General features: G+C 35.1%; 2 protein-coding genes across 2 annotated transcripts in view; both read right to left on the reverse strand.

Moving 5' to 3' along the window:
- Positions 1-5969: 5969 nt before the first annotated feature.
- Positions 5970-18743, reverse strand: LOC121727778 (cuticle protein 16.8). Its single transcript, XM_042115771.1, has 4 exons — positions 18612-18743; positions 7890-8085; positions 6869-7069; positions 5970-6681 (listed from the first exon to the last, which is right to left on the reverse strand). The coding sequence occupies exons 2-4, from the start codon at positions 8083-8085 to the stop codon at positions 6506-6508; spliced, it is 573 nt and encodes a 190-aa protein (XP_041971705.1). The 5' UTR covers positions 18612-18743; the 3' UTR covers positions 5970-6505.
- Positions 18744-21690: 2947 nt separating this feature from the next.
- The window catches only part of LOC121727777 (alpha-tocopherol transfer protein-like), a 28275-nt gene continuing 26519 nt past the window's right edge, over positions 21691-23446 (reverse strand). Inside the window, exons 6-7 of the mRNA XM_042115770.1 lie at positions 23209-23425; positions 21691-22155 (exon numbers count right to left, since the gene is read on the reverse strand). Coding sequence (XP_041971704.1) covers positions 22001-22155; positions 23209-23425 — 372 coding nt within the window. The 3' untranslated portion in view covers positions 21691-22000. The remainder of the gene's footprint in view (positions 22156-23208; positions 23426-23446) is intronic.

Raw genomic sequence — 23446 nt, forward strand, 5'->3', positions numbered from 1 at the left:
TTATTACAACTAGAGACTGACGGCAACCATTGTTTGTGCGACGGGATAGCGATGGACGTTGCTATGGTGACATACTTAATTTAGTCACTTCAATAAACTAATACGGGCGAAATACTTTATATGGCAAAGAAACGTTTGCCGGGAGTCGGGACAGCTATAATTTGTGCGTTCTAAGATGATATGGGTGACAGTTTTCATATTCCTTGGTACGGGTTTTTTTACAAGAAAACAAAAAAAAACAAAATGTAATAAATTATATTCCATCTACAAAAACAAATGTTTCCTATAAGTAATTGTAAATGAATAAAAATGAAAAGATGCTAAATGCTAACTTATTAATAAAAATTACAAATATTAACTGTGAAATAGGAGTATGAAATTATTGTTACGAAAACATTTGAAAAATGTCATAAGCATGAAACGGAACTTACGTCAATAGAGATTGACTCTGTTGAATCCATAAACCTATAATGCTATCTATGGTTGAATCGGAATCAAATCGATAAAAAAGGGCGGCCATCTTAAATTGCCGGCACCACTGAAATGTCAGTACGAGATCGATAATTTCGATTGCAATTCCTTTACGAAGTGATTCGTTATTTTTAAACTATCGATTAATTTTTGTTAGGTAACTTCCCTACTATTGTCAATTATAATGTCTCACGCATATCATCATAAAACGCACAAACTATAGTACGAGGGCGGGTCAATAAGTCCGTGACTTTTTCTGACCTCTTTACTGAAAAAGCAACACTACTCCTGTCAACAGGCATCTGTCAGTTGACTCCTATCAAAATTTTGAACTTGCTGCGTCAGTTAGTTTGTGTTTGACAGCTATCTTTATCAGACTACCCAGTAATTTGAGGAAAAAATGGAAAAAAGTGAATTTCGTGTGCTTATTAAGCATTATTTTTTGCGAAAAAAAAAACCATTACCGAGACCAAGGCTAAGCTTGATAAATACTATGGAGACTCTGCACCATCGATTTCAATGGTAAAAAAGTGGTTTACTGAATTTCGTTGTGGCCGTACAAGCACTGAAGATGCCGAACGTCCTGGACGCCCAGTTGAGGTCTCTACACCCGAAACAATAAAAAAAATTCGCGATATGGTGTTGGCCGACCGAAGATTGAAAGTGCAAGAGATTGTAGAAGCCGTAGGGATCTCGCATGGCTCAGTGGTTTCAATTTTGAATGATCACTTGGTATTGAGAAAGCTTTCCGCAAGATGGGTGCCGCGTTTGCTCACAGTCGACCACAAACGCAATCGTGTAACAGCTTCACAAGAAGGTTTGGCGTTGTTTAATCGCAATATGGAGGAGTTTTTGCGCCGTTTTGTAACCGTGGACGAAACATGGATCCATTACAACACACCAAAGACCAAACAACAGTCAAAACAGTGGGTTTCTAAGGGTGAATCGGCGCCAAAGAAGGCCAAGGTGGGTTTGTCAGCCAATAAAGTTATGGCGACTGTTTTTTGGGATGCACGTGGGATAATCCACATTGACTTCCTTCAAAAGGGAAGAATAATCAAAGGGGAATATTATGCCAACTTATTGGACCGCTTCAATGACGATTTGAAAAAAAACCGACCTCATTTGGCCAAGAAAAAAGTTCTTTTCCACCAAGACAATGCAAGGGTGCACACATGTGCAGTTGCCATGGCAAAAATCCATGAATTGGGCTATGAATTGCTCCCTCATCCGCCCTATTCTCCAGATTTGGCTCCGAGTGACTACTTCTTGTTACCAAACCTGAAAAAATGGCTCGGTGAAAAAAGATTTTACTCCAATGATTAAGTCATCTCGCAAACAAAAGCTTCTTTTGAGGAACTCGACAAATCATATTTTTTGGAAGGGATAAAAAAATTGGAGAAGCGTTGGACAAAGTGTATAGAGCTCAAGGGAGACTACGTTGAAAAATAAAATGATTTATTTATCAAAAAATCTGTGTTTTATTCCAAAAGTCACGGACTTATTGACCCGCCCTCGTATCTATATAAAATTTTGGTATATGTAAAAGAAAATGTTGATGGAAACGAACATTTTTATTTTTCCTAGGGCTGAAGCTTGCATTTAAGAGGAGTCCACACCGCCCTTTTTTCCATACAAACGTTGTCCCCTGTTTCCTCCCTGGATAATGCTAGCAGAGTTATAATTTTTTTCCTGAATATCTACGGCCACTAATACAATGTCCATATGTTTTCTTTTTTTTCATAATTGAATTGTTAAATAAGATATGAACGTTCAAAAACCCAAAAAAATGGCCAGATTTTCTCGCTGTGTTCAAACATCCAGAAAACAGATTTGGCTAGATTATACAAAAAAAAAATAAAACATAGGAACATAGCTCAGGCCTTTCTTTAATCTTTAATGAAAAAAGTACCTACTTAAATCGGTTAAGTTTTGGAGAAGGAATCAGGGGACAACGAATCGTTGATTTTCTGCAGTTGTCTCTATCGCGTTCTGCGGTATAGGCTTGAGGTAAGGGAGACAGCTATAGATATTACACGTACTTTTTTTCATTTCACTAGCCTCTGGTGTATCCTCTTAATAAGATTCATTTTTTAGCTCTTCGAAGTCATAATATGTCCATTGTCCATCCAGTGTAAAGTTTTCATAGTTCTAGCAAATGATAAGATATTTAATACGTTGGAAATGACACTCAGGAATTAGGTACAAAAATTTAAAAACTATATAACTGTTAATTTTAAATGATTTGTGAAGATACGCTCTACAGATTTCTAAAGTGTCAATTTTTATGGAAATCACTATGGAAATAAATTATTCTTGTAATTCGTTACATCCTGTAGTTATTTAGTTTTGTTGCTAAAGTTTTCACTCTACATGTAACTTACTGTATTGAACATAAGGTTCATTTTGGTATATTTTTGCTATCGTAGTATTGTTTTGAATTATTCCTCTGGGTATATAAAGGATGGTCCAAATGGTATGGTATACACAGTGAAAAGTGCTTCAGCTCAAACATGAATTTCACTGCTCTACTTTTGGCTATTTTCGCCGCGGTTCTCGCTCTGGTTGTAAGTATTGTAATGATTTTTGATATTATTATGGTTTATTGATCAAAAAAGTGGTTTACTTGTATATTAAGGTCCATTTACGCTAAAAGGTGAAAGTAAATCCTCGTTCTTCTTATTTTTGAAGGAGAATAAATTATTTTTCGACCAACGATTAGCAAAATATTATAAGCAATTGATTTTGTCGAATTTAGCTTTTGTTTCACAAGTAAAAAACAGCTTAACAGCGTTTTGATCTTCCTCGTTAGTCGATACTTATAAATATATTTACGCGGAATAACCATTCATTAAGTTCCCGCTGTCTGTCTGTCATTTAGTGTTTCCAATAAGCCAGACAGAGACAAGCAAAAAAGTATACTTATTCGCTGTGTATTTTTTTAGTAACAGTGTATAGTGTATATGTCGCAGCCGACTGGTTAAACAGCTAGCCCTTTGACTGAACAACGCCATTCAATCACACGGCTATACGTCGTTTAGCCGACTTGTAGCCTAAAACGTTCAACACTACAGCTAGAAGACGTTTAGCCAACTAGTTTAATGGCAAATTAACTAGGGCGACCATTAGCTTAATATGTAATTTGGGAGAATAGGATTTTTTTTCTATTTTATTAAAAGATTATTCTCGGATTAAGTTTAAGGGGTGACTAAAAGTTTACTTAATGCAATAAGTAAAAATAAAAAATTCTGAGGCGTGTTTAGTGACGGTCGTCGGCTGCTGCCGCAGCACAGTCACACTTCTAACCTAACCCACTTTTGGACTTTCTGGATTGTGTTTGTTTTTGTTTTGGCGGGGGGCTGCGCCCCCCGAGCCCCCCTTTTATTTGCCGACGGTCGCCGGCTGCTACCGCAGCACGCTCGCTGCGCTCGCTCGGCTCCCTCTGTGTTGTGGTCTAAGTTCTAACCTAACCTAACCAACTTTTGGACTTTCTGGATTGTGTTTGTTTTTGTTTTGACGGGGGGCTGTGCCCCCCGTGTCCATCCATTTCATAATCCCGTAATTTCTCCTCGAATATTTGTTGAAATTTTGATTCACTCGTATGTGCCTCCACAATTTTTGTCTCTTTAATAACACTTGTAACTTTTATTATCTACTTTCTTTCCGAAAAACAACCACAAACAACCACAAAAACCTGCTAGTTGACGCCATATTGTAAATAAAACGCACCTAGCGCCGCAGCGGTGCGCGCTGAACTACTTCAATTAGACGGCGGCTTTTGAATCAGCTGTAGTGTTGAACGTTTTGAGCGACTAAAATATTCAATATAAAAGCTAGACGTGTGATTGAATGGCGTTGTTCAGTCAAAGGGCTAGCTGTTTGATTGAACAGCTATTTAAACCAGTCGGCTGCGACATATACATGTCATCTATATCTACACATACCCCCCCAATAGCCTAAGCTAGCTTATGCTTGATACTTAGCGTAGTCTGGCTTCACTGACATACGACAGTTGCAATACAAAGTTCTATTGGAACGAAGTTACTTATCGCGCGTTGCGAAAGGGGGCTAGACGGAAAAAGTTGTGACACTTTTTTTGTACCTTTAAAGTAGGGGCAGAGGGCGTTGATAGTATTCCTGGCCGTCAACTAGATGGCGTTTTTGGGAATAAAAAGCGACATCTACCGGACATTTAAATAATTTTTATTACAATTCCACAAAAAAAGTGTTGTTAGTATTCCTGGGCGTCAACTAGATGGCGTTTTTTTATAACTTTGTTCCATCCGGGTGTCCCTTGACAATTCTTATTTTTTTACGAACTATTTCCAGGGCGGTATGACGACTGTGCCGAAGGGCGAAATAAAGGGCCAGGCGGAGCACGCGGCCTGCGGGGGCTTCCCAGGCGGCCCTGGCGGCCCTGGCGGCTCCGGCGGCCCCGGCGGTCCTCCACCACCACCATACAGTAAGTATATATAGGCTGACCTAAGTAATTTGGTGGCGTTAGTGTCCAAACATACTAAGCCGAAAAAACGCTGCCGAAGTCGGTATGATTACGCCTGCAATGTATTTTAAATTACCGATGACTCACCATGCTGAAATTACGTTGCGTCATGCGTAGCGCATTTCAAGCATAATCATGCCGAACTTCGGCAGCGTATTTTCAGCCTAGTGTGTTTAGACACTTAAGTCAAATCCATTCGACCGATCACAGCCAACATTAAATTGACATAAGCCGACCACATGACGTAGGTCCGTCAACTGCAAGTCAATCAATTTCCTCGATGGTACCATACAGTAGTCAGTATTATATAGGGTATAACAAAATTAAGTGATAATAATTTAGGGTGTATGGGTTCCCTATATAGAATTCACTGTGAAAGTTGCAGCGCTGGATGAGCAAAAATTTTTTTGTGATAACATAACATTTAAAAAACGCAACGCTTTCAGCGCTGCTACTCTCGCAGTGATCTCTATACACACCCCAAAGTATTATCACTTAATTTTGTTACACCTTGTATAGGCTGTTAACACTTTCACAGTATTTTTAAGTTATATTTATTGTAAAGATAGTGTTGAGGGAAATATAAGGAGCCTCAAAGGGAGATATCCAAGCAACAAGTCGAGCTAGTGGTGTGCTTGTTCACTGTCATAGTCGTAACTGAGACACTAACACTTTAATATGTGTATGTGTCCCTTGCATAGACTTTCCTGTGAAAGTAGCTCTAAAAATACTTTTGACTTTTTTATATGAGAAATACCCCGACTAATTCTGTCTACTCTGCCCCGACGATATGAATTTACCTAATGTGAAAATATTTATGTTTGAAGTAATTACATTAATTCCATTTAATTCTTGTTTGCAGACAGCACAGGCTAAAAACGGAGCTTCTCTTCAACGGCTATGGAGATACTTTGTTTGACCAATAAATTTTACTCATAAACTTTTTTTTGTTATTTTTTCTTAAACTTTTGCTGCAACCTCGCAATTTAAAATAAACTTTATATAAAATGTTTTATTAAAATTAATATGGCATGTAGAAAATTACAAAAATCATCTATCAGTTTTAATAACAACATTGACATAAAAATTGCATCGACAATGCATAATCTCAATTTAATGCCTCTCAAAATATCATCAATGTATGTACGAGTGTGAGAGGCATAAACAACATGTTATCTAAATAAAAATACGTACAAAGTATAAAAATTCGTTGAAACTTGAATGTGACTTATCTTGGCATAAACTTTAACATTTGTACCTACATGGACCAAGGTTTCACTGTTACATTGAAAGGGATTTAAGAATATTCAAAATATATGATGAGAACCACCAAGCAAATCTTCATATTTTGACATTTGGTATGAATTTGTGAATCGCTTCATGATTTATACCAAAACTATGATATTATGTTGTTTTTAAATGATGAAAAAGTTAACAATGACATCAGAATCATGTCTTTCATCACTTTTCATGACCACTGTCCATGGACCGTGTTTAACCTTGATCACTATATTTGGGTTTCTAGTCGTCGCGTTAGTGTTGTTCGAGTTCCTGGAGTTCTTGCAAGTGTTGTCTCTCTTCTTCTTCTCTCTGTAGCGCCTCTCTCTCTGCCGCTATCCTGGCGTGCTGCTCAGCGATCACCTTGAACAGCTGTGCATGTTTCGCTGCTGCGGCTCTTACAGCTTCGGACTGACGAGGGACTGAGTTTTCTGAAATAATCATGAGTAGATGTTGAATGTATTTATTATTACGTAAGGAATATCCTACTTTCAGAGCAAATTTTAAGTATCTCTAATGTATAGTAAATATTTGATTTTTAAGACGAGTATTCAAAAACACATATTTGGTCACAAATAAGCCTTTTTTTTTTTTCATTTTTCTGTGGTTGAAATTTACCATCGGGGAAGGGGTGGTTCGCATGATCCTCCGCGATCTTGGCATACAACTGGAAGTGCCTGTCCTTGGCCCGTGCTACGGACTCGGAGTCGGTGGGGTGGTCTGGTGGTGCATCGCTCAGCACGGGGTGGAAGCCCTCCCTGTCCGCTACGTAGTCCACCGTGCGGACCTTCTGAGCAGGGTCCACGTATGAGAACGTTCCTGGAATTTTCATATAAGAGATTGATGAGTATTGATAAGACGAAGAGATGAACTAGATCTATTGTTGATTTACTACAATCAAAGCCATGTATGTTAATAAGAAATTGTGTTTTTAGTGAAATTTGTTTTGGTGGCATCTAGTGTAGACTTTATTTTTGGAGTGCGATTGACACTCAATGCCACGTAGTTGCTGTTCTCTATTGATGCTTTGCAGAGAAACATCGTCTGTCATTTTCATAGAAAAATCATTATTAATCGGATCTTATTTTAGAAATTATTTTACCGTGCCTTTTGGGCAGTTACTTATTTTACGGTCGATCATTTTGATATACCGTATGCAGAATTGCTGATACATGGCAATTAAAATAATATGAGCTATTCTAATAGGAGTTTCACTTGTTTGTTTTCTGAGAAACTAGTTCATAATACGTGGGAGAGCCATGCTTCGGCACGAATGGGCCGGCTCGACCGGAGAAATACCACGTTCTCACAGAAAACCGGCGTGAAACAGCGCTTGCGCTGTGTTTCGCCGAGTGAGTGAGTTTACCCTATTCCCTTCCCTACCCTCCCCTATTCCCTTCCCTTCCCTACCCTCCCCTATTCCCTTCCCTTCCCTACCCTCCCCTATTACCCTATTCCCTCCTAAAAGGCCGGCAACGCACCTGCAGCTCTTCTGATGCTGCGAGTGTCCATGGGCGACGGAAGTTGCTTTCCATCAGGTGACCCGTTTGCTCGTTTGCCCCCTTATTTTCATTAAAAAAAATACTAGCCCCTAAGTCTCAATACAACTATCTAGTATCTGGTACAAATTAATACCAACCTCTCACAGTCCCACTGCCATCACTGACTTCAGCGTGTTGTCTGTCCACATGCCCTGGCGCTCTACCAGCTGTGTACGCAAACGCGTACGGCCTGGGCGGCGGTGGTAGCGTGGTAGTGGTGATCTCCTCTAGGTGTGACACGTCGCCATTACTGAACGCCACCGATGCCACCAGAAGCAGCACTTTGAAAAGCATCTGGAATTTGATGGGGACAATTTTAAAATTTAAATTTTTAGATAAATTAATGGTCTCACACTTTCAATTCAGGGGAGACCTTTTTTTCGTCATTATAATTCTAAATTTTCGGTTTCATCGTCTGAAAAAATATTTTTATTACTTATATTTATTTTTTAGGGTTCCGTATCCAAAGGGTAAAAACGGGACCCGCTAAAACTTCGATGTCTGTCCGTCTGTCCGTCTGTCTGTCTGTGTGTCTCCAGGCTGTAACTCAAGAACCGCTATAGCCACTCTTCTGAAATTTTCACAGATTGTGTGTATCTGTTGCCGCTATAACAACAAATACTAAAAACAAAATAAATTAAATATTTAAGGGGGGCTCCCATACAACAAACGTATTTTTTTTCTATTTTTTGCTCGATATCAATAACGGCAACACATAGGCACTTGAAATATTCACGAAATACTCAGTTGTATTTTAACTTTAATAATTAATAATAAAATTTGAATTAATTAATTTAATTTAAATTTTATTATTAATTATTAAGAAAATTGTGTTTTTTGTATCACATACAAAAAACACAATTTTCAGCCTATTTTTGCTCTATTATGGTACAGAACCCTTCGTGCGCGAGTCCAACTCGCACTCGGCCTTTGTTTATTGTCTACAGCGGGGCTAAAATGGTCACATTTAGCAATTCTAAGGTTAGCCTATAAGACCGTTACGTCGTAAGTTAAATGGAGTTTAACGGTGAGGTTTGTTTATATTTTTTATATGACTGCGCGCGTAAATCTATAGGCTATCATTATATACATTCTATATCGCATTGTTTATAAATTATCAACGCTTTTATTGGCATTAATATAAAGGTTGTATGAACCGGAACGCATTAAGCGCCAGGCTGACGTAATACGCAAAGGTCGTCCGAACGGGTTTAAGAATCTTCTATATTCCTACAATATTTAGCTGGTATTAGGAAAATCTAGATTATTAATTCTTAATTAATTACGAGTCAGTCAAAATAATTATAAAAATATAAGAATATCAGCGCGTTAAGCCTAACACAACCTTGATGAGTGGCAGTCTTCCACAGTGCGTTTTTCGCGTAACTTTCTGCCGCGCACTGTAAAACTATGGAACGAACTGTCACCAGCAGTATTTCCGGACCTAAACGACCTGCAAACCTTCAAGAAAAGAGCGTATTTCCCTCTTAAAAGGTCGGCAACGCACCTGCAGCTCTTCTGATGTTGCGAGTGTCCATGGGCGATGGTAGTTGCTTACCATCAGGTGACCCGTTTGCTCGTTTGCCCCCTCATTTAATAAAAAAATAAACATGTGTCAAATTGATAGACGTCCAATAGTAAGGGAGGGAAAGAGAGGATTTCGCGACAAGCTCGAGCGTGTCGGGTGGTGGGTTAAAAAAAATTGAAATGTCATCGGATCTGTCAGATTAAGATCGGGGATACCCCAAAGAAGCTTCCATTTAATAATATAAAGCACTGACGATTCAAAGGTTAGGTATTGTAGGGACATTTTTAAGTATAAAAAAATAAAGCTCCATATTTTCCTAACTTGGATTCGCAGATATTTTATGTTGCACTAAACTAAACGATTTAGTCCTTGTTGTCTTGTTATAATTTACCTAATTAAGCAATTTTCTGAATATAATTATATTTTCTTTTTCATCACTTCAAAATGGCTGCAGTTTCTGAACTTACCACTTAAATAAAAAAACGCTCTTATTTTTTTTTATCAGTTTTACCTAATATCAAAATTAAAAAAAAACCACTAGGTCTCCATGACGCTGGAGTATAATAATAATAATAGCCTCCAACACCGGTTTCGGTGACGGTGGCCGGTTTCATTAAAACCAGGCCAGCTACGCAGGAGTAATTTTATAGTGCCCAAGTGTGTGCGCAGTACACAAGAGCACTCTCTATTCCTTTACTCTCATAACCCAGTGGGCCGGAAGACCGACACGACCGGCGAGAGATCAGGCGTAGGACCGACTTTTTACATGCCCATCCGACGCATGGATCATCTTACTTGTCAGACAATCAGGTGATCAGCCTGCACTGTCCTAACCAAACTTGGAAATAACACATTTCCAACGCGGGAATCGAACCCACAACCTCCGAGTCAAGAGCCGCGCTCTATACCACTAGACCGCTGGAGTGACTACACGAATAGCACCCATGGGCTCTCCTACTACAAATATATTATATTACCTACGCGAGAACCAAAAAATACACGTAACTTCGGACAATTGATACTAATGTAGACTGTAAATAATATTATATTTAAATAGGTGCTTTTTGGCCAAGTTTTCTAATCACTAAATATTTATTTTCTACAAAGGTATAAGGAGAATAGGTTTTAAGCACAATCCGAAAGTTTTCTGAGTGCATTTCTTAACAGTAGGCAATTATTTTAATTTGGCCCTTGTATGTTTATCGCAAAAAGTAATCAAATAATGTCCTTATTATGACATTATGAGACCCCAAACGTTTGACCCCACAGTTCGTCGCAATTCTACCTGCAAATATGTTGAAAAACACATCGTAAGTATATACATAATAATATTATAATATTATGTCCTTATAGTCGTCTTGTTTACATGCTACTTGTTTTTACAAAAGTACCTGGGTGCCTTTATACTCGAACATTCCAACAAATAAAATAGGATCTAATTCATTCAAAATTTCAAACTGTCAATGATGCTGTTTTTCAATTTTGATACTTTCGTACATTTTGTGGATAAACAATTTTTTATATGTTTTTACGCTTTTATTTTTTCGCTTTATGTGAATAAGTATTTTTCATTACAATATTATATAAGTATTTTTTATTTATTATTATAAGTGTTAAAAAATCTTCTTCTCTACATACTTTATTGTATCAAGTATAAACGGACGTTTTAATCACATTCATTTTCCGTTAATTTTCGTAAAATGTCAACACTAAAGCGTAATTAAAATTAAATTGATGTCATTGGGGTCTTTTAATGTAAAAGTATGTAATTATATCATGTTTCATTATTACGTATAGGTAATATTGTGTTTGGCTCAACAATACACTTACTTAACTATAACAACGGTTTACATAAGTACAGCTTCTCTTATAAACGTAATAGGTACACTTAATACTTATGCAGTATTATTCACAAGATCTTTTGGAATTATCAGCAATAATTTTCTCGATTTTTCTCTTGTAATTGTGGATCACAATAATTTAATTATTATTATCGGAGCAAGATAAACTTAAAATATTTTTATATAAGTAATATGGAAAACTCGGTACAGACCAATATTATTGAAAAAAACATATTATTTGGTCTAATTTTTAAACGAATCTTACAAACCAAAATATATTATTAAATGCTACTTGTTAGCTATCTCAATGCGAAGATACGATATAGAGAACAGTCTTTCTTCTTTTAGTAACAATTGTACATCGTAGTAGTTTTTTTGCTCCAAATGCTGACAAATGATTTTTCTCGTTCTCCACATGATAGTGTTGCGCCACTGATGCTATCGCACATTGCCTCACGAGTTACCCAACGCCAACGCCACGGCTCACTACACATTTTCACATCACTAATTTACACGTAGCGAAACAAACTTTAACATTCACCGCGACCTTGCATTTGAACCTAACATTGATCCTTAGATCGTTATAAACTCGTCGGCCATTTTAAATATTATTAATTATCACTTCCCCGAATGTTAATGATAAATTGAATCGGCGGGGTCACGCCTAATTAAATTCTCTTCATGGTTTTTTTTATTTAACATTTTTTAATTTTTGACACAGGTTTGGTAATGTATGTTTACATAACAAATGCTCGAAACTTTATAAGTTCCTGAATAATTATTGTTGATTAAAAAAAATATACTATCTTTAAACTTAAAGTATACATCAACCATCTTATTTGGAAGAATACATCTGTTACATTTTTGGCGCCTTTACTGTACTTTTATTACTTATAAATTATCATACGTCCGATAGTTGTATTAGAACTTAAGCCTTTAGACATTTTAATAATATACTGACCTAATCATTCGCTGGAGCAGAAAATTAAGGTTGTTACTATGAAGGTTTCTAGATGGTTCTGTTAGGTAGAGCTTAGGAATTTTATGTTATTTGAGATCCTGAATAATTTATTATCAAAACAAGCATTAAAGCAAAATAGGAAGAAGCTTCTAGATGCAAAATGTCAACTTGAAAGTAAGCATTCATTGAGAGGAACGAAGAATAAAGAAGGATAAACTTTGAAATATAAACCGCAGAAGTTGACAAGGCATCTCGTTCTAGGAAAAACTCTATGGATGCAGGTACCTAGTTAATTTCTGCGTGTACCTCCTCGATAGAAACGATAATGATATTAGCCGCGAGTCGTGATTCCCAGTCAATAAATCTCGAATCTAATTACAGAATTACAGCACGAGCGATCGAAAACATCACTAAACAATCAATGATACAATCATATTTCTAGTTAATATTGCGCATCGCTTCGACGATACGGATCAGTATCCGGTTCGTATTGGCGCCGTAGAATTTCCAGAATTCGTAGACGGATCAGATAAAAAACGAATTAAAAAGTTCTTGACCTCAAAACTCGACTCTTTCATGCATACCGGCCATAGCGATTAGCGAAGGTCGATACAAAAAATTCGAATATGAAGATCACGATTGTGAAAACTTTTATTCGATTATATTTAAATGATTCGATTAGCGTTTCTGATGTAAGTAACCAGTACCTGGATGACCGAGCTTTGCTCGGTATAGCAAACACTCATTGACTACTTAACAACGCCATCTGCTGAAATAGCTTTAGCTATTGTTGTGTCGTTAAAGCAATTAGTTGCTCACGAAATAGTTTTATTATTCGCCAATAAATAGAGTTAGGAAGAGTCATATTTTTCAGTTTATCGATTATCGATAAAACATGAATAAAAAGACATTTTCTAAAAATGATTCCTAGCTAGATCGATTTATCGCCCCCGAAACCCCCTATATACTAAATTTCATGAAAATCGTTGGAGCCGATTCCGAGATTCCAATTATCCATACTAATATTATAAATGCGAAAGTATCTCTGTCTGTCTGTCTGTCTGTCTGTCTGTCTGTCTGTCTGTCTGTCTGTCTGTCTGTCTGTCTGTCTGTCTGTCTTGCTTTCACGCCAAAACTACTGAACCGATTGCAATGAAATTTTGTATACAGTTATTCTAGAGTCTGAGAAAGGACATAGGCTACATTTTGATGTGGGAAAATATCTTATTTCCATGAAAATATCGATGAAAATGAATTCGCATTGCGCGTGGCCAGCGCTCATCCCGGGGGTCCTGGGTTCGAGTCCCGCAGGCGGAACAAAAAGTTTTCAATGTTCCTGGGTCTTGGATGTGTATTAAAATAAAATTTCAAAAATCTTAAACATATTTTATGTATAATACTAGCTGTTCCCCGCGACTTCATCCGCGTGGACTTTAGTTTATAGCGCGCGGTGTCAACAAAATTTGTGTCAAATTTAAAAACTTTTTAAAACCCTGGTAAGTGGTACCCCTCTTAGGGCCGCGCTACACCGGAATGGCAGCGCTGAAAGTGCTCGCCTCGCCGCTGCCATTCCGGTGTAGCGCGGCCCTTATTAATCAAAACAGCTGTGCAGTGTGCACATAATCTATACTAATATTATAAATGCGAAAGTATCTCTGTCTGTCAGTCTCGCTTTCACGCCAAACGCCAAAACTACCGAACCGATTGTAATAAAATTTTGTATACAGATAGTCTAAAGCCTGAGAAAGGACATAGGCTACTTTTTTACTGGAAAAAAGGGTTGTAAGGGGGTGAAAATGCGTAAATTTGTTCAAATTAAGTTAGTTCCAACAATTCATAATATATGGCGCCGTGCGTCTTCTACATCGCGCTGACGCTTGCTCAAAAGTCTTTCTATAAGACGTGGTATCATCTTACATTTAAGTTTCGATTTTTTTCGATTGTTATATTTATTCTACGGTATTAAATAACTCAGTACTTTATCTGTGCAGTGACGTAACCTTAAACCTATCAATGATAAATAGTTTATGGGTAAAGTTTTGTAATTGGGGGCTAAAAAAGCTTTAAAATTTGGCATAAAATATAAAGTTTAATATAAAAAATGAAATACTTATTGTGTGCACACTGTATTGATTTAAGGGGTACCAGGGTTTTTTTATAAAAGCTTTTGACACCAATTTTGTTGACATCGCGCTTTATAAACTGAAGTCCACGCGGACGAAGTCGCGGGCAACAGCTAGTATTTATATATATACAAGAATTGCTCGTTTAAAGATATAAGATTCTTAGGGCGGTGACTGCGATGGATCTTTTGATGAAGGTATTGTAAATGAACTGATATTAGACGGTTTCTTAGAAACCCCCAAAAGAAGCATTCCTGAAATCAGTTTTGTATATTTATGTTTCTATATTTCCTATTCCATTTACTAATATTAGTGGCTAATAAATAATACCATCTTTAGCGCCAATTGCCAAGTAAATTGAAACGAATACTAAATATTACTTATAAGGCCACAAGTCACAACGAATACAACACGACTTGAATTTACAATTTAATTTTGCATCTCTTTATTTCTATAAATTACTTAAGCATTGTATGGGACCTAGAGTAAGACCTCGTCTTCAAGTATTACGTTCAGAAATTACGTGCGATTTTTTTCACTCGCACTTAAAAACTAGACCGTCTTGCATTTAATGCGTCGATTCAGAACGATCTTTAAATTTAAAAATATATTAATATTGTTAAACACTGATTACGATTCGCTTCTCACAGTTTATTACAGTGAGTAAACTGAAATTCAAATTAAGAAGATGAAAGTAAGATAACCTACTTTGAGTAATGACGATACATGATCTTGCTATGCATTAGGATTTGGAGATCATTTACATAATGTAGGACGTATAGAAAGCGCAAGTTTAGTAGATTCGTCACTTGCTCCTACACACAACCCGCACATATCAACACCCAATGCCATTATCAAGTTAGAAATAAAGCCATGAACATAAAATAGAGAGGACAATAATAATAAAATTTATAATAATCCACATTATGTAATATTATAAATGCAAAAGTGTGTCTGTCTGTCTGTTACCTCTTTATAGTATATCTATACCAAATTTCTTAGTGTCGAAATTTGATATAGATATACTTTGATTCCCGGGAAAGGACATAGGATAGTTTTTATCCTAAAAATGTACGGTTCCCGCGCAATAAATCAACTTTAGCTCAACGGAGTTGTGGGCGTCATCCAGTTTGAAATAATTAATTGATAAAACTGCCTGATAAAGTGAAAAGTTGTATTATTGTTTAACAAAAAAAAATTAAAATACAATTTTCATTCGTTTGAAGTCGGCACCAGCCAAGAACTGAGATACTTGACATAGAACATAGCCGGTACCGACTTCAAAAGAATGAAAATTGAGTACAGAATTCGTTGTGATTTAGTCGAATTTTGAAAAAGGCACTAATGAAGAAAAATAATTATTTCATACTTTTTAGGTCATTTTAAGAATATCGTTTTGTCCTTGGAAGTCGGGTTAAATTTTTTGTTAAATAATAATAATTTTACTCTTTTTAGTTATCTACAAGACAAGGCTTTATGCGTTTACCACTACGAATATTAACTATCCATGTTATAATATTACTGTAAGCGAAATTGTGGTAAATGCTTGCAGTTATCAAAGCGATGCTGCAATTTCCAAACTTTTATCTTTAAAGGTTCAGGAGTTCTGTTCAGTGAATTTGGACCAAGAGAGACCTTCATATGAAATTTATCTTATTCGTAACATGTGTTTAAGTTACTAGAAACAACATTTTAACCACTATGAGTGTTTTGATAAATTTCAAGGATTTCCCTCGATTGCTCATAGATCCCATCATCAGCTCACCACTTTTGTAACTGTTTTACAAAATTAAGATAAGAAGATCCTTATATAAGAATACAAGAATTTTGAAAATCGGTCCACAAACAGCGAAATAATCATCAAAAACACCTGCTTCGATGCAAAATATCACGAAAAGTACCAATAATTGGGTAAAATTAATGTATAATACCCCATGGTATAACCCATGGTATAATTATGGCTATGATGATGATTATCAATCAAATTGATGTGTTGGGCTTTGCTTTCAGTTGTTTAAACAACGCCGAAATCCCCGAACCTGTATCTATAAGGATTCAAAAGTTCTGTTCGATACCTTCGGATCCAGGGTATAAACTGGTGCAAAGTCTTATTTTTTGGTAGCATTTATCTCGAATGCTTCAGAAAAAATGAAATCATGGTGGTCAATCCATGTTTCCACACAAATTTCAAGGAGTCCCCTCGATTCCTCATGGATCCTATCATCAGATCACCGCTTTTGTAAACATGGTACCAAACTCGGATTCAACTCTGAACAACAACAAAAGAATCATGAAAATCGGTCCACAAACGGTGAAGTTATGGTTGAACATACAAAAAAAACATATATAAACAGACGCACATAATATAACCTCCTCCTTTTTGGAAGTCAGTTAAAAAAAGGAATATTAATACTAATAGGGAAAAGCTGGTAATAGGAATTGGAATAAAAATGATTTGGAAACTAGACAGATATATTGTTGGCTTTATAAGCTTCCTCAAGGACTATTCTGAAGTATCTTTAGGGATAATTTTATTCAAGAACAAAATATAAACAGACGAACATAAACAGACAAAAATATAAACCTACTCCTTTTTGGAACTCGTTTAAAAAGCTAGTAGCTTTTTACTATTTAAAAAAAAAGTAAGAATAAAATTGCAATCAAATTTTGTTTTCTTAAGTTTATCCCCAATTGAGTCACATATACTTCCTACTAATATCCTACTATCCTACTAATATTATAAAGGCGAAAGTTTGTTTGGATGTATGGATGTTTGTAACGTGTCACGCAAAAACTACTGAACGGATTTTAATGAAACTTTACAATAATATAGCTTATACATCAGAATAACACATAGGCTACAATTTTAACCGACTTTCAAAATGGGGGAGGTGTTATCCTACTTCCTACTAATATTATAAAGGTGAAAGTTTGTTTGGATGTATGGATGTTTGTTACTCTTTCACGCAAAAAATTACTAAACGGATTTTGATGAAACTTTACAATAATATAGCTTATACATCAGAATAACACATAGGCTACAATTTTAACAGACTTTCAAAATGGGGGTGGTGTTATGTTTGTTTTTTTATGTTCAACGATTACTCCGCCGTTTGTGAACCGATTTTCAAAATTTTTCTTTTGGTATATAGGGTAACATAAAAATAGGGTAAATAAGTAATCGAGGGAACTCCTCAAAATTTATAGTGAAACATGTGGTGACTTCGGTTTCGTGAAAAGTATTCTAAGCAAATGTTACCAGCAAGTAAGATTTTGCACCGAGGTATACCTGGTATACCGTGGTTCGGAAGGTGCTGAGAGAACTCCTGATTCTTTATAGATACAAGTTTGGGAGTTTTGGCATTGTTTTAAGAACAGAAAGCTGTGCACATTACATTCATCATCATCATCATCACTACCATATTATACCATGCATCTTTCCATGCTTATGAGCCTATTATGACCCTGTTATTGGTACTTTTCATAGTCTTTTAGATCGAGACTCGAGTTTGTCAAGCGATAATTTAAAAAAATCTGTACTTACTTAATATTGTACACCTGAAGAGTATGTTTGCTTGAACGCGCTAATCTCAGAAACTACAGGTCCGATTTAAAAACTTATTTCAGTGTTAGATAGCTCATTTATTGAGTAAGGCTATATATTATCATCATGCTAAGACTAATAAGGCCGAAGAAACTCAGGAAAATATGGAAAAAAACGGGGGAAATATTAGAAAGGGTTTATCTCACGAACTACAGCAGCAATTTTTATGGCAATATTTGGCACAGATATAGAGTAGACCACGCGAAGGGAGTATAGCTAATTTTTATGAGAAATGTACGGTTTCCGTAAAATTCCTAATGTACGCGGGCGAAGCCGCGCGAGACATCTAGTATAATATATTTTGTTTATAGCTTAGTGCCTCTGGAAGAAGTTGATAAAGCTATTTCATACTATTGACACATACAACCTTAGGCGTTCTATATTTAGATTTGGTTGATATTTTCGAAATTGTTCCAATAATTTAGCAAATTTACAAACTGGCTCTATTTTACATAATAAATACCAAAAGTTATTACAAACCAGATCTACCTGCGGCCATAGTACAGTACAGAATATACCGCAATGGAATTTTGTAATATTGCCAAGAATTCCAGTATAACACTTGTAGAATGTAATATTAGGACATCATCTGAACTTAATACATTTTCATTTGTCTCATTTTGAAATAATAACATTGATTTTTTCATCGATACACCTACAAACAAAGTAATAGATGATTCTCACGAATATTTAAATAGAAACGTTGGAGTAATCCAGTCAAAAAAAGTAAAAAAATACCGCTTAAAGAGAACGTAGTACTTACGGTTAACTCGAAGGTCGTCCACGCAAACTACACGCAATGGTTCCAACTACTGACTGAGCGAGCGGAGAAGGTAAACAAGCTCCGAATGAATGAACGAGTGAACGGTGAGCTCTAGAAGGAACGAATGTGTATGCCGCGCTATGCCGCGAGTTATAATTTTAATAATGTAAACAGCGCCATCGCGCATGGTAAAGATACTAATAAACTATAATATTATGAAATAATGGCCAACATATTAAAAAAAATTATAACAGATTTATTTTTTAAAAAACAAAGAGCGTTTGAACCTTAAAGATAATAATATACCTAATGAAAACTCTTTGTTCCTCTATTCCGCTATGTATATTAACTTTATGGTTTGAACACTTAAAACAACAATAAATAGTAAAGTAGCAAATATGAACCAAATAATATACCGTTTTCACAAAATATAATATTAATATTAAACTAACATAAAATAATTTGACGAGGCAACGTGTTTTGCGGTTTTCACATTTTTTTGCAAATTATTTTTTGTTTATGTTACGAAATAGGTATATTATTATACATGGGCGTACCCAGGTTCTGGGCGAGGGGGGGGCAAATCAGATTTTTTATAAGCTAGGTGCTTATAAAGAAAAAATATATAATTTTTAGTTGTAAAAATATAGTATTTCAAACAAAATGGCAAATATTCGTTTTCTTAATTTTTGATTTCTATAGATATAAAAGTACTAGATAACATACATTAGTAGGGACGTCAACATGATCCAGGGGGGGGGGGGCAGCTGTCCCCCCTTGCCCCTCCCTCGGTAGCCCATGTTATTATAGCTGACGATATAAAAAATGGGTGCCTACTACTTAATATTAGCAGTGATAGTATCGCAAGAAAGGAATGGTAACTACTAACCACGGTACCTGGTCTGAAACTACATTGAAATATCAAACTAAAGCTATAAGAATTCTGGTATACGGTATACCATTAATTATTAAGGTTGCTTTATATTTATTAAGGTTGCTTTAAAAACTACCTGTTTTTCTTAAAAATCAGGCGTTCTATTACTTTAAAAACAGGCAGTTTTTAAAGCAACCTTAATAAATATTGTGTTTTTATGCTCTGTCCAACGACTAGTACTGTCCAATGTACTAGTAATTTACCCTAGTAGCCTTTCAACGCTATTATTGGAATAAAATTACTACCTAATTTAACTCAGTAATTAAGGTTACTGGTTTGACTAGCAATAATGCAAACGCAAAATAGCACGAAGCGTAGGCTCGGACGTATATATATATATATATATATATATATATATATATATATATATATATATATATATATATATATATATATATATATATATATATATATATATATATATATATATATATTCCAGATGACGTTAAAACGCTCGCGCTCAAGACCGTAGTTTTTCCCGTTCCACTAGCATGTGAGCGTGATACAAACCCAAGTGGAACGAAGTATGGAGGGTTTTAAGTTAAAAAAAAGAACATAATATTATGTATTTAAATAATATTTTTTTATACATACTTACATTGAACAGCACTTGGATATTACGATCCTTTTCTTGAAGTCGTAAATAAAAGTAATTGTTGATAGTTACATATTTTATTTTACAAATAAAATACATAATAATAATATATTTGTTTCGTTTTTAGTATTACATTTTTTTACATAAGTAATCATATTTTAATATTGTTAAACTTTTATTAAGGCGAGGATAAACCCCAATTTGTTATTCCGTGACTCCCGGTTTACCTAGTTCCAATATAATAACGAAGTGTTAAAAAATATGAGATATAAAGCCGAATATTCAAAATACCTTAAACCATAAACATTTTAATAAAACGTAATACTTTGGCTGTAATTAATTTACAAACTTACTTCCGAAAAAACTCTATTTCATCGAAATATAAGTATTAACTAGGATAATTGTACATTTTATTTGAATAAATTGTTAGTAAATCTATATTAAAAATTCTTTAACCGAACAATTTTGTTTCTTAATATTTATTTCCAAAGATATTTAAAAAAAACATGAAAAATAGAGAAGATCCGCCCGAGAACCTGTAGTTTTATGCTAAGCTAAAATGAATCTTATTGCGATGCGTATACGCTTGGTCTTTGGTTGTGTGCAAGGTTATCGTTTTTGATTGAGATTAATCCCCGCCTTAAGTATATTTCAGTTTTCACATTGAATCATATTTCAATAACAAACCACATACTTTGCATATTGACTATTGTCACATAAAGTTTAAGTACTTAACAATACCGCGTAATGCTAAGTCAACAGGTACACAGCGTACACTCTCAGGAGAGATGAAAATTAGTACTTACTTATTATATTTTATAAGAAATCATTTGACCTTTCATTTAAAACAATTTCTATTCCAATCAAAATATTTAATTACTTACTTAAATATTATTTAATATTATAATATTTCAATTAAATTATTTTTGTAATGAAATAATATGAAGTTATTTTGTCTCTACTCTCTCATCAAAACTTTCCGAACATGGCTTTTGGGATATAGTTAGATACGTTAAAATTAAAAAAAAAAAAAAAACTAGAATTCCCACTTTGACCCATCTTCGTCGAGGGTCGTTTTGAGCGAAAATGATGACGTCACGAGTGACGTCATAGCCGCGATCAAAACAACCGCGGTCGTCAAATGGAACGGTAGACCGTAGAAGGGGACGTTTTGAGCGTTTTGGTCAAAATTAACGTCTTCTGGAACGCAGCCATAGTATGTCATATTGTGGCATTTTAATTGAATTTTTCGGAACGAAAAAAGATCGGAACTTCACCTTAAGTTTATCTCCACAGTTTGTCTATACTTTCGCATTTCTACTGGTGGCCGTGCTCGCCTGGCTGGTCTGGTCCTACAGATTCTATGATTATAATGAGCAGTTTTTATTTCCTGATAATAATTATAATTATTGATGTATGTACATTTGAAATATGAAATAAATAAACTTATTATTGTGACCTAGGATAGGACCTTGCGGTACTCCCGAGTACTCTGGTCACTGGAATTGAATAGTGCCAAATGATGATAAAATAAAATTTCAATTATTATGTATTTAACAATAATTTATTTATGTTTTTTATAAAATAACAACTTTCTATAGCGAAACAAAGAAAACCGCTTTGTTAAATAAACTCAATTTCATATTCCATACCGTTAAAAAAATAAAAAAATACGAGAGATGCAGCTCCATCCAACTTTATTTCACAATCAAACCACAAGATGTTATCTACTGTTGATTTCATGCTTGACTTTTCTAAATAATATCTGTTATTAAAGTCAAATTATGCCAATGTGAGATTTTCATACAAATCCATGTTCAAACATTTGTCAAAATTTAGCTGTATCAAATTGCTACAATTTTAGTCAATATCCAGTTTCTTGAAAGAGCCTTCTACTCCTTGGAAGATGTCTGATATAGTCTTTGCCCTTCCTGGTCTGAGAGCTTCATTTACTGTTTTCTTGTTATCCTTTTCAAAGAAATCTCCAGCTGCTTCTACAAACTTAATTGTTTCAGCTGCAACAAAATAATATTTTAACTATCTTACTAAGAACCAAGAAGTGATCACAGTACCTACAACATTTACAACTTTACGACTCTTCAGGGTTTTTATTTACCGTAACCTAACGTTATGTGTTTTTATGGGTATCTTTAATGTTTTTACCAATGTTTTTTATTATGCCATCTACGTCTTTAACCCTAAGGTCGTGGTATACTCGTATAAATAAGAATAAAAGTTAATGATAACTTGGTTACTGATAAGATGATTTCTTCTTATCATGAATCTATAAGACGACGGCTCGTCGTGAAAATGGGCGGTTTTTGCCATCTTATCTTATCTTATATATATTAACTCGAGAACGGCTGGACCGATTGCCATGTTTTTTGATTTGTTGGATTTATTTCCGTCCCGAATAGCAGAATTCATCTTAAAAATAATGAAAACTCGATATGTGTAATGAATACTTAATCAATTTAATAGATGCTGATTTGTTTATTACATGTCAAACATTTGTTGTCCAATCCTGTCAAATAGTAGGTATAACAACTATTTTTTTTTGGAGCTTATGGCCTGGTTGCTGAGACCTTTAAGCCACAACTTTATTTTTTTCTGAAGACATCATGTGTGCGTTCAGATTTTTTTTTTTTTAATGTCTACAAAGTTCAGGTACTGTTATATTTGTTTGTTTTAGACATTAATTTTCGAAAATTATTTATTAATTATTTAATTTATAATTCCCGAAAATAATACCTAAGATTTATTCTACAGTAAAAACATAAAATCATCGGAAAGGAACGGAATTTAGGCTGCTTTATGGCGAAACACTAGAATCACGACATTTTCTAGCGAACACTCAAAAATACAATGTCTGTTTCCAAATGACTTCATAAGGGATACTTTTTATACCGGAAAATGTACGGTTTCCGCACAATAAACTATGATTTTCACCTAAACCATTTAATCTATTTTGATAAAATTTGGTATGGAGCTATACTCATTTTAATCATGGTTAAATCGTTAAGACAGGACAACGTCTGTCGGGTCAGCTAGTATAAAATAAAAAGTACCTTTAATTTCTTCAATTGATTTGTAGTCCCCCCCACATTCTTTTGGGAAGGCAGAGATGGGTACCAATTTTTCAATTGTTTTGGTACCAGCTGTGTGTATTTGGAAGCTGTCTAGAAGTTCCTTCTTCATAAACGGCTTCATCATGACGATCAGTCTGTCGATAAAACTCGGGGAGTTTATGAAGTGCATTCCTTTTAAATTCAGGAACAGAGCTTCCTGTAACCAATTTAAAAAATA

Source organism: Aricia agestis, chromosome 6 (assembly GCF_905147365.1).
Source record: "Aricia agestis chromosome 6, ilAriAges1.1, whole genome shotgun sequence".
Classification (NCBI taxonomy): domain Eukaryota; kingdom Metazoa; phylum Arthropoda; class Insecta; order Lepidoptera; family Lycaenidae; genus Aricia; species Aricia agestis.

Excerpts from the sequence above, each read along its gene's own strand:
- LOC121727778 (XM_042115771.1), bottom strand. The coding sequence starts at position 8,085 with ATGCTTTTCAAAGTGCTGCTTCTGGTGGCATCGGTGGCGTTCAGTAAT. Across the intron at positions 7,070-7,889 it reads TGGCAGTGGGACTGTGAGAG|GAACGTTCTCATACGTGGAC; the intron begins GTTGGTATTAAT and ends TGAAAATTCCAG. Across the intron at positions 6,682-6,868 it reads GAACCACCCCTTCCCCGATG|AAAACTCAGTCCCTCGTCAG; the intron begins GTAAATTTCAAC and ends TGATTATTTCAG.